The 16614-nt window shown below is 38.1% G+C and overlaps 1 protein-coding gene across 1 annotated transcript in view; it reads right to left on the bottom strand.

The window, feature by feature from the left end:
* The window catches only part of DAPP1 (dual adaptor of phosphotyrosine and 3-phosphoinositides 1), a 32414-nt gene that overhangs the window by 8690 nt on the left and 7110 nt on the right, over positions 1 to 16614 (bottom strand). Inside the window, exons 2-5 of the mRNA XM_026672687.2 lie at positions 12153 to 12275; positions 10647 to 10780; positions 2238 to 2368; positions 656 to 703 (exon numbers count right to left, since the gene is read on the bottom strand). Coding sequence (XP_026528472.1) covers positions 656 to 703; positions 2238 to 2368; positions 10647 to 10780; positions 12153 to 12275 — 436 coding nt within the window. The remainder of the gene's footprint in view (positions 1 to 655; positions 704 to 2237; positions 2369 to 10646; positions 10781 to 12152; positions 12276 to 16614) is intronic.

Below are 16614 nucleotides of genomic sequence, written 5' to 3'. Positions count from 1 at the left end.
AAATTATGATTAATCTTGCCAGTAAACACATAAAGAGCATGGAAAGAGGCTGAGATTGGCTACTTATTTCTCTGATTTGAGAATATTCAGCAGTCAATTCAGCCAAAACCTTGAACATACTATAACTCTAAATTTGATAGAAAGCTGGATCTAAAATTAAGTCTTAATTATAATCAATAACAACTGTTTTAATCACATAACTCAACCATTCAAAATAACAATCTGGATTTCTCAGCATTTGAGGTGAAAATCCAAGAAGTACCTCTCTGCTCTATAGCAAGAAAATTGCATTTTTAAATAAATATACTGTTTGCTATCTTTTCAAAATGAGCTACTAAAAGCAGCTTCATATGACTTCTACTTCATACAGCTTTCATTAAGATAGTGTCCCCCAGGGACGTGGGACTATAACTCCCATCATAACTATACTGGCAGCGGATTGTAGGGGTGACAGTACAATCTGCCTAGAGGCTGCTATACCAAGGAAAAGTAAGTTTCTTAACAATACAGCGATTGTTGGATATTATACAAACATGTATTCCAGATCCTATTTTGGTCATACATGTCCAATACAATTTTCAAGCTCTGCTCCTTAGCATGTTTGATTTTTAATGTGTAAGAAAATAAACAATAGAACAACTTTTAGATTGCTTACCTTAACTATTTTGCCTTGCTTTGTTAGATAACCTTCTTTAGTCCCTAACTGTAATGAAACACAGGAAAGTTTATTAGGATGGTTGAGAAGGATGTGGGGTGGGGTGAATAGGGGAAGGGAGGAGGCAGGTAGATCTTCATCTCAAACTTGAGTCTTTTCAGAGTCTTGATGTGGCTGACACAGCAAAAGAACTTGGTGGTTTTCAGCTGTAATTGTTCCTTTTCTCTTATAAATGAGTTATCTGCTACCACTTCCCAAAAGGTTCATCTCAATGTACAACTATGCAAAATTTATTTTGCCAATAAATAGGTGAAATATACCTCGGGAACACGTATTAAAGTGGGTGCTGACTATAATGTGCAAATATATATATTGTAAAGGGATCAAACATAAACACTAGCCAACTGTTTGTTCATCAAAATTAATATGATTTATCAAATTCAATCAACATTCATATAAAACATCCAGTTAGGGCAAAATGGAATTGGCTTATCTGCAATTAAGTGCATCATAAGGAAATCCAGCCATTCACTTAGAACAGTGGTTCCCAACCTTTTTTTCACCCTGCACCCCTAAAGAAATTTCACTCGAACCTCGCACCCCCTGAAATTTAGACTTTAGGAACTACTGAATGCGTTAAATATATGGTAGGATTGAATCTTTTCAGCTATGTATGTGACGGTCACTAAATAACGATACTTAACTCTAAAATGAAAACAAAGTTAATCCATTGCATAATAAATAAAAATGCCAACATATAGCCAATATCCTATTATTTACCTGGACTTTTCTCGCACTCCCTGGAATATCGTCTCGCACCCCCAGGGGGTGCGAGCACCCCAGGTTGGGAACCCCTGACTTAGAATATTGTATGAATTAAATATCCCATTGAACCCTAATATTGAGAATACCATATAATATAAACACAGTGGTTGTGTTTTGTTAACCAGGTTTAAAATTTAGACCATTTATGATCCCAGCCTTCATGTTCATGGATCTTTATGCTATAAGTTACATTAATAGCTGAAGGGAGGTGCAATTGCTCAGCAGTTAAAGACGCTGAGCTGGTCTGCTGGAAAGCTGACTGACCAAGTTCAAGACACAACCAATTCATGACGGAGAAAGCTCCCATTACTTGCCCCAAGTCCTGCCAACCTAGCAGTTCAAAAACATGTAAATGCAAGTAGGTAAATAGGTACCACTTTGGTGGGAAGATAACAGTATTCCGTTTCAGTCATGGTGGCCACATGACCATGGAAGTGTCTTCGGACAATGCTGGCTCCCTTGGCTAAGAGATAGAGATGAGCACCCCCACCCTAGAGTCAGACATGACTGGACAGGGGAAACCTTTCCCTTTAATTGCTGAAATGCACCATTTGGAGGAAGAACATTTTCTCACTAAGACCATCTTTCCCAAACTGATGCCTTCCAGATTTGCCAAGCCTTCAGCTCCAAGAATTTTCAGCCTGGATGCTTTCTTCTAAAGGATTCACTTCGGCTCTAATCAAAATCTTGTCCTAATTCCATAGTAAACTATGGAAAGCTTTCTTTTCTCCAACCAATTGTCCAAATAGGAACTCACCGATGGAGCATTGGGAATGAGGTCAAGTTCTGTTCTTCCCGACTGCATAGCCGTGTGGACTCGCACAGATTCATAAATGGAAGGCTCTTCTACTTTCTTGGGATATGGATGCTTCAATACAATCAAAGTCCCTATAAGAAAGAAAACCCTAAGTATCCATAAAAGTGAATTCAGAGCCTTTTCCCTTACATAACAGGATGTCCCAAAGGTGCTGTTTAGGAAGCAACTGGACTTCCTAATTTTTCTTTGAAGACATTTCGCTTCTCATCCAAGTTCATAAATGCATGGCACAACATAGGAGAACAAACCCATCAGGACAAGATTTAGCAGTCCACATGCATTTAAAAGGCAAAGGCCACTCTTTTGAATACAGCAAAGTCCACATTTTGGACAGAAGGACTGCTGGTTTGAAAGAGGGGTCAAAGAGCCCATTTATATCAAAATTAAACAGCCCTCTTTCAACAGAGGGGGAGGGATATGACATCATCTATCTCCAGTCTACAACACAGTCCTTTCAGCAGTTCCAAGAAGGCTTCTCAAAAACGCACCTTTAGGACAACCATGACCTAGATGACTGAGAATATCCTTAGATACGTAACAGGATGCACGCAAAAAAGAAAGAAAGAAAAATGATCTTAAAAAGCCATTACAACATATCACTTACTATATTTACCTAGATCTAATCTAGCATCCTGCTATATAAACATTAAACACTTCGATAACTTAACAAAATATCAAAACATATTTGTCTATTTTTGTTTTACATTTCTCCCTTTATCTCAGATTCACCAAAAACCTACTGAGATCTCCTTCAGATTCACCTAAGCCCTATTCTGGACTTCAGCCTCACCAATCTAAAAAGTACAATCTGCAAAATATGTCAACCTACAGGGAAGTATCCCTGCACTTTGATGTATTTTGGCATGGACTTTCTTCCCAGCTAAATAATAAATAAAGCCCCAACAAGGTGCAGTAAATTAGATACCTTACCTTATCCTAAACCCTAAACGATTTACTACTTGCAGAACAGATTACCAGGAAATCCTACAGTTGTCGGGTAGTTAGGAATTGAACAAGCATCCCAGAAAAAGGTAGTGACCAGCCATTTCTAGATTGTTGCCAAGAAAACTACGTGGCATCTCCATGAAATCACCGGCTGAATTTGACTCAAAGGACACCTTGCTTATTATAGAGTCCTTGATGCCCTCTAATCTTGGTTCTTTGCTTGCAGACATTTTGTTACCTGACATCAGCAGTACTAATGAGTGTGGATTTTGCTGCCTGTTTATACACAGTAGTTTGCTTTGCAAATGTTTGGCAGGGGTGGGGAGAGGGGGGGTTATCCTTAGAAGTTCCTTGATTAGGGTACTTTTTTCTGCTTGATTGTCTGGTATTACTCCCTGCTTATCTGGGTGAGGCTGTGTTCTGGTAGTTTTGTTTCCTTTTTAGCTTTTTTATTGTCTCTTTTGTATGGTGTGTAGATTTGGTTTATCTCTGTGTATCTTTGATGACTGATTTGTCTCAGCATGCAGGAATTCCCTCTAATTTTTGGATTTATCTTGGTCTGGTATGCTTACAGTCTCTCAGTTGAAACTATGGTTAGGTCTGTCCATATGTTGTGAAATTAAGGATGTCATGTTTTTGCTTATTTTTTTAATAAATATTTAAAATGTTCCTTTTTAAAGTGTTTTTAAATATTGCTTCATATTATAAAGGCTAGGGTTAGGGTTATAATAGAATCCTCAAAATCAAATGAAATAGTTGACATTTCAAATAAAATTATCCATTATCTGTAACTGTGAAAGAGTTTCATTCCAGATTGTTCTCTGGCCTATGGAAAGAGAAATATAATCTATTGATGCGGGATCCAATTTGGGTCGGTCACCAGGACCAGAACTTTTGTCTTCTGAGCTTTTGGATTTGTGCTAGAGCCCATCTGAAGAGAACCGAAGTGATTGCCACACATTGGATCCTGCAACATTATCCTTGGACCCTTATTAAACCTACTCTGTGGAGTTTGGGCTATTATGGTATTTGTTTTTTCTGGTCTTAACTTTTCTTTTCTATGCATTGCTTCATATAGAAAAATAACATGGAAGGCAACAAGTTTATAGGTATTATGAGGTCCAACACCTATCTCCCAGCTGGTGGCACTTTCCATTTTAAGAACATGAAAGGAGTTTCACAGAGCCAGCAGAATCTGATTTCGGAGTTGGTAAACCATAGGCCAAGTCTATCATTCAACACTGGAGATCAAATTCACTATTATATAGTGTGAATTTCTTCGCTGTTAACAGATATAACAGATGGCAGGATGGCAGGTGGTGAAGAAAAACTACAATAAGGTACAAGGTGCATTAGAAATATTTAAAATTGAATGAACAATAAACTATAAGATGGAGATTCCTAGGCAATAACATATAGTATATCTAAGATACAAGCCTTGAGAAACAATTTCTGTCAGTTAGGACTGGAATAGATGACCTTTCTAAGAGTAAGGCTGTTTCTATGGTTCTTGAACAAATAAATTTCTAATGGATGATGCCATAATCAGCAAATGGTGGGATGTTATTACTTTAACTAGGCAATTTGTATCACTATTCATCAAGTGGTTTCCCATTCAAACATTAACAGAAGTTAAATCTGCCTTGCTTTAACAAAGTTGGTATCGAAAGCTACTCCTCAAGCTATGACCATAATTAAAACCAGAATTTTGGTTCCTAAGCAAGGCAGTCGTTATGCCCAATTTTACAACCATTTTTGCCATTGGTTGTTAGGCGAATCACTGCAGTTAAGTGAATCATGCGATCAATAAGTGAATCTGGCTTCCCCCATTGACTTTGCTTGTCAGAAACCAGCTAGGAGGGCGATTACATGATTCCAGGAAGATGCAACTGTCATAAAAATAAGCTGGCTGCCAAATGCCCAAATTTTAATCACATGATCATGAGGATGCTGTGATGGTCATAAGTGTGAGGAACAGTTGTAACAGTTGCCATTGTATCTTTCTTCACTAAACAAATGTTTATAAATCAAAAGCAACCTTGTGTTGGTTTGATTGAGACCATTTCCCCATTAGTGAGTTATAGCATTTTGTAACAAAACAGAATATCAGAGTTGGAAGGGACCTTGGAGTTTCTCTAGTCCAGGGGTGTCAAACTCAAGGCCCGCGGGACAGATCAGGCCCACAAGGTGCTTAAATCTGGCCCATGGATGGAAATAACAAAGGACTGTCCCACCGGCCTCTGGCAGCCAAAATGGGGTACTGGGAGGGAGGGCTGTTTTTGGCTTGGACAGCCATTTTGGCCAGCAAGGTGCTGCAGGAGACGTCCATCCCATCTCCCACCACCAGCCAGCCCACAGAGGAGAACTACAATGATGATCTGGCCCCTGAAGAAATCCAGTTTGACACCCCTGCTCTAGTCCAACCCCCTGCTCAATCAGGAAGTCCTATACCCGTGATGGCGAACCTATGGCACGCATGCCAAGAGGTGGCATGCAGAGCCATTTGTGTCAGCATGTGAGCCACAGGCAAACTTACCTCACTGCGCATGCGCGCACCTCACAGCTGATTTTTGGCTTGTTTGAGGCTTGTTTCGGCCTCCCAGAGGCTTGAGGAAAGCCTTTGAAGGCCCCAAAATAGGCCCCTTTCATCACTTCCTGTATTTCCGGAAATAACGGAATTGACTAAACAGGCCCATTTTTCAGCCTGCAAAGGCTGCAGAAGCTTTCCTCAAGCCTCTGGAAGGCCGAAAAAGGCCTCAAATGGGCCTAAAATCAGCTGGGAGGCGCAGTGCGGGTAAGGGAGGGATTGCATGTGCATGCGCAGGGGGAATAGGGGCGCAATGCCTTCTGGGTGCTGGCACACAAGCTCACATGCGCAAGTGCACACACAATTTTTGGCACAGTAGCCCAAAAAGGTTAGCAACCACTGCCCTATACCATTTCAGACAAATGGTTGTCCAATCTCTTCTTAAAAACATCAAGTGTTGGAGAATTCACAACTTCTGGAGGCAAGTGGTTCTACTGGTTAATTGTTCTAACCAGGGGTGGGCTTCAAAAATTTTAGCAAAGGTTCTCTGCCCGGTTGTTGGGTGGGTGTGTCCATGGTGGGTGTGACCTAATCAGCCTCCTGCACTATGATAGGGGGTGTTTTGCATACAAAACGGGCTGCGTGGTGAGGGGCGGGGTAGGGTGGGCAGGGCCAGCCAGGAGTGGGATTTGGGGGTTCTCTGAACTGCATAGAATCTTAGCTAGGGGTTCTCCCGCTTCTCTTACTTGATTAGTACCTGTACCAAGCCTCTGATTTCGCCCCCAATCTGATTGATTCTATGTTTGGAAACATGTATAGGTAGTCCTCGATTTACAACATTTCATTTTGTGACAGTTCAAAGTTACAATGGCACTGAAAAAAGTGACTAATGACCATTTTTACATTTATGACCATTGCAGTATCCCCATGGTCACATGATCAAAATTCAGATGATTGACACCTGACTCATACCTATGACATTTGCCGTGTTCTGGGTTCATGTAGTCACCTTTTGTGACCTTCTGACAAGCAAAGTCAATGGAGAAGCCAGATTCACTTAACAACCATCTTACTACCTGAGACTTCTCAGAAAACAACAACTGAATGAAAAACTGCTGGTGACCTTCTACCACTGCACCATAGAGAGTATCGTAATTTACTGTACCTCTGTATGGTTTGCCAATTGCACAGTGGCAGATAGGACAACACTCCAGAGGGTTAATATCATTGCCCAGAAGATCATTGGTTGCCCTCTCCCCGCTTTGGAAGAGCTTTATAGCTCCCACTGCCTTAAGAAAGTTCAAAACATTCTCAAAGATCCATCTCATCCTGGGAACCCTTTTTTTGAGCTATTACCATCTGGCAGATGGTACGGGGTAATAAAAAACATGGACAAATATGCTGAAAAACAGCTTCTATCCCAGGGCAGTAGTACTATTGAATTCTACTGTATAATGCAATATCAAGGGTTTTCAATTCAATGTATAAAATGTGAAGGATGTGTGTTTGTGTTTATTTTCATAGTCATAATTTACACTGAAGTTGGTATTTAATTTTGTTGTACAAGGTGCAATGACAATAAAGTAAACTAAACTAAACTAATTTAACAACTGCAGTTATTCATTTAACAACAGTGGCAAGAAAGGTCATAAAATGGGGCAAGACTCACTTAACAAATAGGTTGCTATCTGCTTAGCAACAGAAATTTTGGGCTCAACTGTGGTCATAAGTTGAGGACTACATGTATTTTGGAAATATAAAGAAATGGATTTTTAGTTGTTTTTTCCTCTTAATGAAGGACAGTAAGGAATAAACGAAGGAGATATACTCTATTTTGTCGAATTGGTGATCTAGATCAGCAAAGACTTAAACACAAGAAGACAAGAAAAACAACTGGAATGATCCGGATGTTTGTCCTCTTAACACATTTCCATTGATTTGCATGTGCCCTATAAATCAGGGAATCTTCAAATGTGTTTAAATTGAAACCAGTGTCCCAATGCCTGATCCTGAGTACAGAAAAGCAAAGAATTTGAAAGATATTTGAACAAAAGTAAAGTAGGACCTCCCTTGGGCAAAGGGAGAATTCTCTTAAAACAAAACCTTACTGAAGTGATACTGCCATCAAACAAAACAGAACGAAACAAAAACCCCTGTGAATTGCTTATTGCTCCTTATCATCCTTTCCTTTTTCAGCTACTTTAACATTCTTGAAGGTTCAACCCATTGATCTTACTTGACACATAATGAGTTGATAATGAGAGCTTCTTCATCTGGACCTGCTCCAGTAGTAGTTGCTCGTCAAAAATATGAAGCATATCTTGTGTTAAATAGCAACCTATTTAGGGACTGTAACAACAGAGCTCAAGTTTCCAGGTGCTGTGTCAGTTGGGGCCAGTCAATGAGTTTTAACACTTGTATCAGGAAACAGACTTGGCACTTGAACAAGATTAAACCATTTCTCACCTTAAACTAAATGTATATATCTCAGTGCTCCTTGTCTCTCTATCTTCTCAAATGCTTTCTTAAACCACCCAGGATGATGTAATAAAACTAAGTAAGGATAAAATCAGTATTTATCCCAAATATATGGTATTAGCATTTTTGCTGTTATGTTATTTATTTATTTATTTATTTATTTATTTGATTTGCCAATTGTTTACAAGATAATAAGTATAAGTGTATACATAGTTGTGAATACATGAAATGGGTACATATAAGAAAAATAAAAGAATAAGAGAAACAATAGGACAGGGACGGTAGGCACGATGGTGCGCTTATGCACGCCCCTACAGACCTCTTAGGAAAGGGGTGAGGTCAATAGTAGACAGTCTAAGGTTAAAGTTTTTGGGGTTTGGGGAAGAGACTATAGAGTCGGGTAGAGTATTCCAGACATTGACCACTCTATTGCTGAAGTCGTATTTCCTGCAATCAAGTTTGGTGCGGTTTACTTTGAGTTTGTATCTATTGTGTGCTCTTGTGTTGTTATGGTTGAAGCTGAAGTATTCATTGACAGGTAGGACATTGCAATGTATGATTTTATATACCATGCTTAGGTCAGACCGAAGACGGCGTAATTCAAGGTTTTCTAGTTTTAGAATTTCAAGTCTGGTGGCATAAGGTATTCTACAACGAGTAGAAGAGTGGAGAACTCTTCTTGTGAAATATTTCTGGACTTTCTCAATTGTGCTAATATCAGATACGTAATGAGGGTTCCAGACTGATGAACTGTATTCGAGTATTGGTCTAGCAAATGTTTTGTATGCTCTGGTTAGTAGTGTGATATTACCAGAGAAAAAACTACGTAGGATTAGGTTAACAACTCTTAATGCCTTTTTGGCTATGTAGTTGCAGTGGGCTCTAGCACTTAGATCATTAGAGGTGAGTATTCCAAGGTATTTGTATATGGTATATTTGTATACCATATACAAATATATGGTATACAGCATTTTTAGCCAAACCAAACCAAACTAAACCGTTTGTATCAAGAAGGCTTTGTTTAAATTTTTAAGCTGTATGAGAACAGATCCAAAGATTTCAAAAGAAGTCTATGGAGATTCTCAATCATCTAGGTCATGGTTGTCCCAAAGGTGCTTTTTCAAGAGGCAACTGGACTTTCTGGTTTTTCTTTAAAGATGTTTCACTTCTCATCCAAAATGCTTCTTCAGCTCAGAGCCAGAAACCAGAAAGTCCAGTTGCCTCTTGAAAAATACCCTTTGGGATTTCAAAAGAAGAACTGCAAAGGAATGACTTCTGTGGAATCAATCCAGCAAAACGAAGAGTGCCAGTGATTTTAATAAAACAGACAGTTATTAATAGGAAAACTACTGGTTATGCAAGCAGCCAGTGTCTGCAACTTTTATCTTTTAGTTAAAAGGCAGCAGGAGAAAAAACCTTGAACTGAAGGAGAACAGAAATACTGAAGGGAAAAAAAATATTTAACTTAATTAACTGCATTATTGACCTCTTCTCCAACTACTGTATCAGAACTATTTCTTAATTAAACTTTTTTCTTTCTTTCCACTAGCAATACTATTGTTTGCCACTAGACAATCAACAAATAAGGGACAAAATTACACTTAAAACATAACACACCTTGATTTTAGCACATTCATAAAAACAGAAAGGTATCACCCACAAGGCTAAAATCTATTTCAGCAAAAAGGCTGCAGAATTGAATAAAAAAACATTTTCACTTGCTAGAAAAAGGAAGAATTGGAATCAATCAACCAAGAATTGGAAGTGTTGGAATCATCCAACTCTGCAACGCTTCCCTTTGCAAAACTGTAATAAATCTTGCTCATGTGACTATGGGGAAGCGGTGATGGTCATGAGTGAGAGGACCTGGTTATTGAAAAGTGCCACCATAACTTTGAAGAGTCACTAAAGGAATGGCCATAAGTATAGAACTACCTATAAGGTGTTTTGCTTCTTTTTCATTTGAAGCCATTCTTTACCTTGGCCTGCCTTTGATGACAAGAGACTTTAAGGAACCAAAAAGCTTTTTCTGAAAAGCATTGAATTAAATGCATTGCAATTTCCATGCTAATTTGTGCTCTACTCTCCTCACATCCTGAATCCACGACGTTCATAATATTTATCCTATTAGGAAACGTTTTCTAGTATGCCACATAGACTAACAAACTACTGTTGCAATACCTGAACATCTGACAACAAAAAGTAATTATTAAATATTAATTTAAATACCAAGAACTTTGTTGGAGGCAGCAAATCTATAAAACTTACAAAGGAGAGGATTGATCTGAGGAAATAAAAAAGAGCTTTGGTTTAAAGCAAAGCTACAATATAAAAATCTTTAAATTAAATTTTCGGAATACAATATTTCAAAAGAAAGAGAAAAAGAAAATTTTGATTACCTGTCTCACTACCTATTAAAGGCTGATTTGCAAAATGCATAATCAGGTCTTTCAAGTCTGAAAATTCATTGAAGCCAAACTTGTATGAATTCCCTGTGTATTCCACATGAAAATGCTTTACAGAATCTTTTGCTCTGAAAAAAGAAAAGAAAAGAAAAGGAAGTGGTTAACTGTACAAACTGTTTGTATTGGTTCCAGAAGACCATTAAATAAGAAAGTTAGCAACAAGAAACTCCCTTATCTTCATAAGGAACTCATTCAGGTTTTCCTTCATTCCCAGTAGTCTAAGCCCATGGTACTCCCTATCATCCACCCTTTAGAAAAGATCACTAGCTTCGTTGTGAGAAAGTTAAGTTTCATCTTATATTACGCCACTTATTATTTTCCTTTGATGTATACGAGCCTTCCTTAGCCAGGTGTCTTCCAAGTACTGTACGTTGAACTGCACTTGGCCATGCTGACCAGGAACTTTGGAAGTTGGATGGCTTCCATATATGAGTTCCAAACCAGACTGAAAGCAGTTGCATGTTTCTATGTACCTGTAACTGAATCAGCACTGGTGAGCTGAGCTGATTTATTTGTGGCTCAACTGTCTTATAGGAGCAATTATGAAGCTCTTGATGATTTTGAGATAAGGTGGCTTCTTTTTATCCACTGGAGAACACTATTGGTTTACTCTTCCAGTTCCTCATCTTCAAATCAGATCTTATGAGAAATGTTAGCTTGGTGGCTTTGAGGCTCTCTCTCAGCAGCCCATATGAAAAGAGCAGGAACAAAATTGTATTTTCAGGTCTTGTTTTCAGCATTTCAAATAGAAGAAGAGATTTGAAGAGAAGACAATCAGAGATTTGCCTATCTGTTACACCATTTATTCTGTACCTCTGACTATCATCTGACTATTATCAGCTAAACAAAATGCAGTTATCTCTTATCCATTAATAGGAAGAGTAAGTATATAATATCATTAAAACCAATGCATTATCACTTCAAAAACATGAGTTTCAGACTGTAATTCTCAAAATTATAATAAATGAAAGGTCATTCTAGTTTGCATGTATTCGAGACTTCAGCATTTTACAAAACCAATCTAAGCAAACAGTCATTATTTTTAATGTAAGTCGAATATGTTTTTCATGTAAGCTGAAATCCAAGTAAGTACGTGTAACCTACCAAAATGGGCTGCCATTAACTGCATTAACTGATTAATTATGAATATTTAAATTATTCTATTTCTGATTTTTTTTAAAATTTTTTGTATTTCAGTCAAAGTTAAATGTTCCTGAACTGTAGCTATTTCACTGGTGTTCTGATGAATTGCATTTCACAACTGACTTGTGAAAATTGATCAGTGATAGAGTCAAGAGGATTGGGTATACAACAGTAAGACTTTGGTTCTTGTACCAACTGCTACATATATGACAGTTGTGGGAAAGAAAGCAGATACTGTACTCAAAATATGAGCAGGCTCACATGTAAATAATGTAAGAAATATTCATACTACTATACCTTACAGAAAGCGAAAAAAGAGTAGTCTTGCCATTGCTTTTTCTTAGGAGATAGCTTCCATCACTGCCATTGGAAAGAAGAAGAGCCTCTGCTGCATGACGTGTGAGATTGTCATGATACCATCTAATGAGACATCAAAATTCGTATTTCATTAAATCCATGCCTTTTGCAACAAGTGTGAAGTCCCATGCAGTTGGACATGATTAAGGAAGCTAGAATTACACAGATTTTCAATAACATGACTTTAATAGCAATAATAGGGAATTTCCAATTCTCCTTTATTAGTGAATTCATTACGATGGAAATTCTCAGAACATATTGAATAATTTCTTCTCAGGTTTGTTGACATTTGGATTTAGTTACTGTTTATGAAATGAATTGTCAACAGATTTGTTTCTTATCTCTTGGCTCTTTACAATTGAAATTCCTTCTATTAGCTTCCCTAGAATCTCTCACGAAAAGTGACAGAGAAAAAATGAAAATCTCATAGGTATAAGGCTCACTGCAAAACAAGAACCTTAGAGCATATCTGACAAATACCCATGAGGATCCCTATCCATTATGACCCATGTCGAATCTGCAAAATGGATCAAACTAGTCAGTCCGATGAAGCGAAGTCTTGGCTTCTTGGTTCATCAAACACAAATCCCAAAGTGTGGGGCTTATGATGCAGTGGTATGATGGTGGTTTTTGTCATTTAATGAAGTAGCTGGAACCTGAAGATGTCTACTCAACCAGACCTGGGTTTGAGGTGGCTACGCAATGTTTGGGTGAGCACTGGAGCCAACTTCTAGAGACGAATTGGTCATATTATCACAGAAAGTTGCTGATAATAGCTTGTAAATTTATGAACTTATATTATAGAAACAGGCAAATATGCAAATCATACAATACAATGGGCACCATGTGATTTTTTTTAAAAAAAAATGGCTATTAATAAAATGAATTTCTGAAGTGCAAGGCAAGGATAATCCTTACATGCTATGAAGTAGCACTTTCAAAAAGGCCAGCCATGGTAAATTCCCACCTATGTCTTGGGTACATGATACCATAAAATAATATGGAGACCTCAATATTTTTTTTATTGTAAAGACAATTTTCTAGCATATATTATGACCGGGAAAGTGTTTTTTTGAAATATCTTCTGGAACTGCAAAAGCCAGAAAAATAACTGAATAAGGTTTTGAGAAGAGGTTTCTTTCTCCTTTCTAACATTATCAAAATAAAAAATAGGGCCCTGACTCATACTGTACAGAAGTCTTTAGAATTCATTTCTTATGACCAGACATTTGGAATATCTGAAGGCAAACTTTTATTTTATTGTTTGAACAGTAAACTACTCATAGGGTCTTACTTCTTCATTATAACTTAATGCTTATTATTTCAATCTAAGAAGTTATTCTTGTCCCAGTTAGTCTCCCTTGGTTTGATAGGTGTTTATCTGGCTCAAAGTAAAGTGCTGAAGACATTTGCAGGATCCGACCAATGTACTGAATATTGCCACCTAAACTGGAACACATAATAACAGCATCCAGTCAAGAAGCCAGCCAGAATACTTTGAGATGGAGAAGGCCACTCTATACCTTTCTTCTCCCTGCCAGGAAAAATACAACCAAAAATATACTTATTCACCCTTCATCACAGCTCCTTGTTGTGAACAGAAGTGATGAAATATGCACCTGGAAAAGGGAGGGGAGAATTCCAGCAACAGCACCATGGTTTCCCAAGAGGAAACAGCAGATTTCAAAAAGAAACTCAAATTAAGAGTCCCAAACTGGATGGGGAGGATGGAAGAGGTCCAGGGTAGCCTAGAATCTCTCAGGAAATGTCTATTAGGTTAGACTGTTACAGTTTTAGTCTGGGAAAGATTTTTAAGCAAATAAAGAATTAGACTTGATTGAATTTCACCATGTCAGCTTTTGGCTTGGGCTTGGTACCATCTCATTCTGCCAAGTAATAAGCCTAGTCTATACAAGTGCTCTTAAGTGTTGGAAACTATCATGATAACTTTCTAAATCACTATTTCCTGAAGCCATCTCTTCAGGAAGTCTGCTTACTGGTTCCTTCCTCTTTTAGAGAAATGAAGCAATCTACGTATACGCAAATGCATATTACAAATGCTGAAATCCCAGACCAACTTGCATATACATTTAATGCATGTTAGTTTGATCCAGTTAGGCAGTTTGAGTGAGAAGTTATGGTTAAAAATGAGTATTATGAAATGGAGGAGGTTTCACTCTTTTTGTTGTTTAGTACGTGAAAGTAGTAAAGTGATGTGTTAGAATCTCAGCTGTTGCCCAAACTGCCTACAGAGTTTCCTAAATTCTGAGAACACCAGAAGAAACCTGCCAAAGGGAATGTGTAGAAGCAATGCAGAAAAATTCATCTGTCAAACTGAGCCTCTGACAGCACAGACATTTTTATCAGGTCTCTTTCCTACAGAATTGAATACTTGGACTGGGCCATCAAACATAACACTATACTCCATGCAAAAAAAAAAAGGGGGGGGGATTGTAAGCTATTTGAGACATTAATGTTAGTAGGGTAAAGTCTTCTTCAAGTTGAACTCAATTACTAGTGATTACCTGAACATATCTGTGTCATTGGACAAGCAACAATATAGCAATGTTCTGCCTTTGCCTTCTATTGAGGTTCCCCCACCCACTTTTTTGTCTAGGTTATTGTTCTGGGATTCCTGATAGTCTAATACAGAAGTCTAACAAAGATGGGATAACTAGGTCCATGCTTCCTCAGCTATTCAGATCAGCCAGGCTTGTCTCAATGATGCCATCGGGATGTCATTGAAAGCTAGTTTTGTGCAGTGGTTAAGGCACCAGGCACTCTCTTGCAGCCCAACCCACTACACAGGGTGATTGCTGTGAAGTAAATAAGAGAAGGAAGGTATGTTGGATGTCTTCACCACACTGAATTAAATGTAAAAATATTAAATGCAGGATACAAATAAATAAATAATCCTTAAATAGACCTATACCAAGTACCCTATGGAGGCCAAGCTACCACTGTTTTGTGTGTAATATTATTAAAATTAGAAGCTGCTCAAAACTCTGTCTATCCAGCATGCATAAAAAGATCAAATGTCATCTTTAAAACACCTGTTGTTCCAAGTAAGTTCACTAAGTAAGTGTCAGAACAAGAAAGAGTTGAAGAGCAGATCTCTGATGAATGGATACTTTAAACAAGCATTTATCTAATATAGCGGAAAAGATGGGACTTTTAAGGTTCCTTTCCTGACGTATTTCATGGGAATATAAATAAAGTGGGACTTGAGACTTGCATGATTAGATACAGTAGGATGGGAAAGTAACCAAGATAAGGTTACTTGCAAAATGCAAATACATTCTTCTCAGTTTCACTTGTACACAAATGTGCATAAATTAATACCCTACATTAGAAAGTATTAGATTAGATCTGACATTATATTAGATCTGATCTTTATTTCAAGGCAGTGACAACGTGATTTGAAGTGAGGAGATATTTTATTTTATTATTTTTAATTTAACCTGGTTAAAATGAAACTTGTACACAAGTGAAACAAAAGTAGTAAAATCAAATCACTCTCTGCTGATACTTGAGTTCTCTGATGCGCACTTCCCTACAGGGAGACAACACTTATTTGGATGGTCCCTGATGCTTCAAATGAAACATTGGATGCCATTTGGAATGAGTGGGTGACATGGGCCTTGGATAGGATTGCATCTAGGCGGACTCTTGTGATTCAGCAGGGGCCCACCTATCAGGTGGCTAAAATGCCACTGGATAAAGACAAAGACTGCACTTACATTGGAAAAATGGACTGTGAAGAGAACTTGCATAAATGTCTAAATTGACTTGGATTAGGGAGGCAAAAATAACTACTTTTCTAAAAGAGCGGAATCCCTTTATGGACATTATACTGAAATTTGATAAAAATGAACTGGTGATTTCTGGATTAATTATTTAATAGGGTTTGAATATGAGAAGATGGGAAACGTCATGTAATTTTGAAGCATTTTATTTTTCTGCCCATATTGTGTCTGCAGAGAGCCTGTCAGTGGCCCTGTTTAGGATAACCTGGTCCCTCCTAGGAAACATTTGTTCAGCATTGTATTATTCTAGTCATCTGTTTAATAAAGTTGTTTAGATTCTTTCAGAGTTGGAATCTAGCTGTACAGGTCCTGTGGAATTGCCTAAGGCAGAGTCTTGCCCAGCTAGATGAGAGAAGTTGAAACCTGTTTGCCCTGATGAAGTAGACATCCCTGGAATTGTCTTTTTGGCCTCCTGTATTTGATCCCTATCCCTCCTGACTGATAGTTCCCCTGAGAGGTGGCAGGTAGTTGGGTCCAGGCAATGGGGAATGCTTCTTGTGAGAGGGGGACGATTCCTCTTAATTCGAAATAGATGGTTTCCACCTCCACCAAAGTGAGTCTATTACTGGACCCAGTAGATCTTGACAAAACTAGAT

The sequence above is a fragment of the Notechis scutatus genome, chromosome 4 (assembly GCF_049901735.1).
Source record: "Notechis scutatus isolate UNSWTSFEM ecotype Mainland chromosome 4, rNotScu1.2, whole genome shotgun sequence".
Taxonomy (NCBI): Eukaryota; Metazoa; Chordata; class Lepidosauria; order Squamata; family Elapidae; genus Notechis; species Notechis scutatus.
Note: the sequence above shows the minus strand (reverse complement) of the source record. Positions and strands in the feature narration are given on the sequence as shown.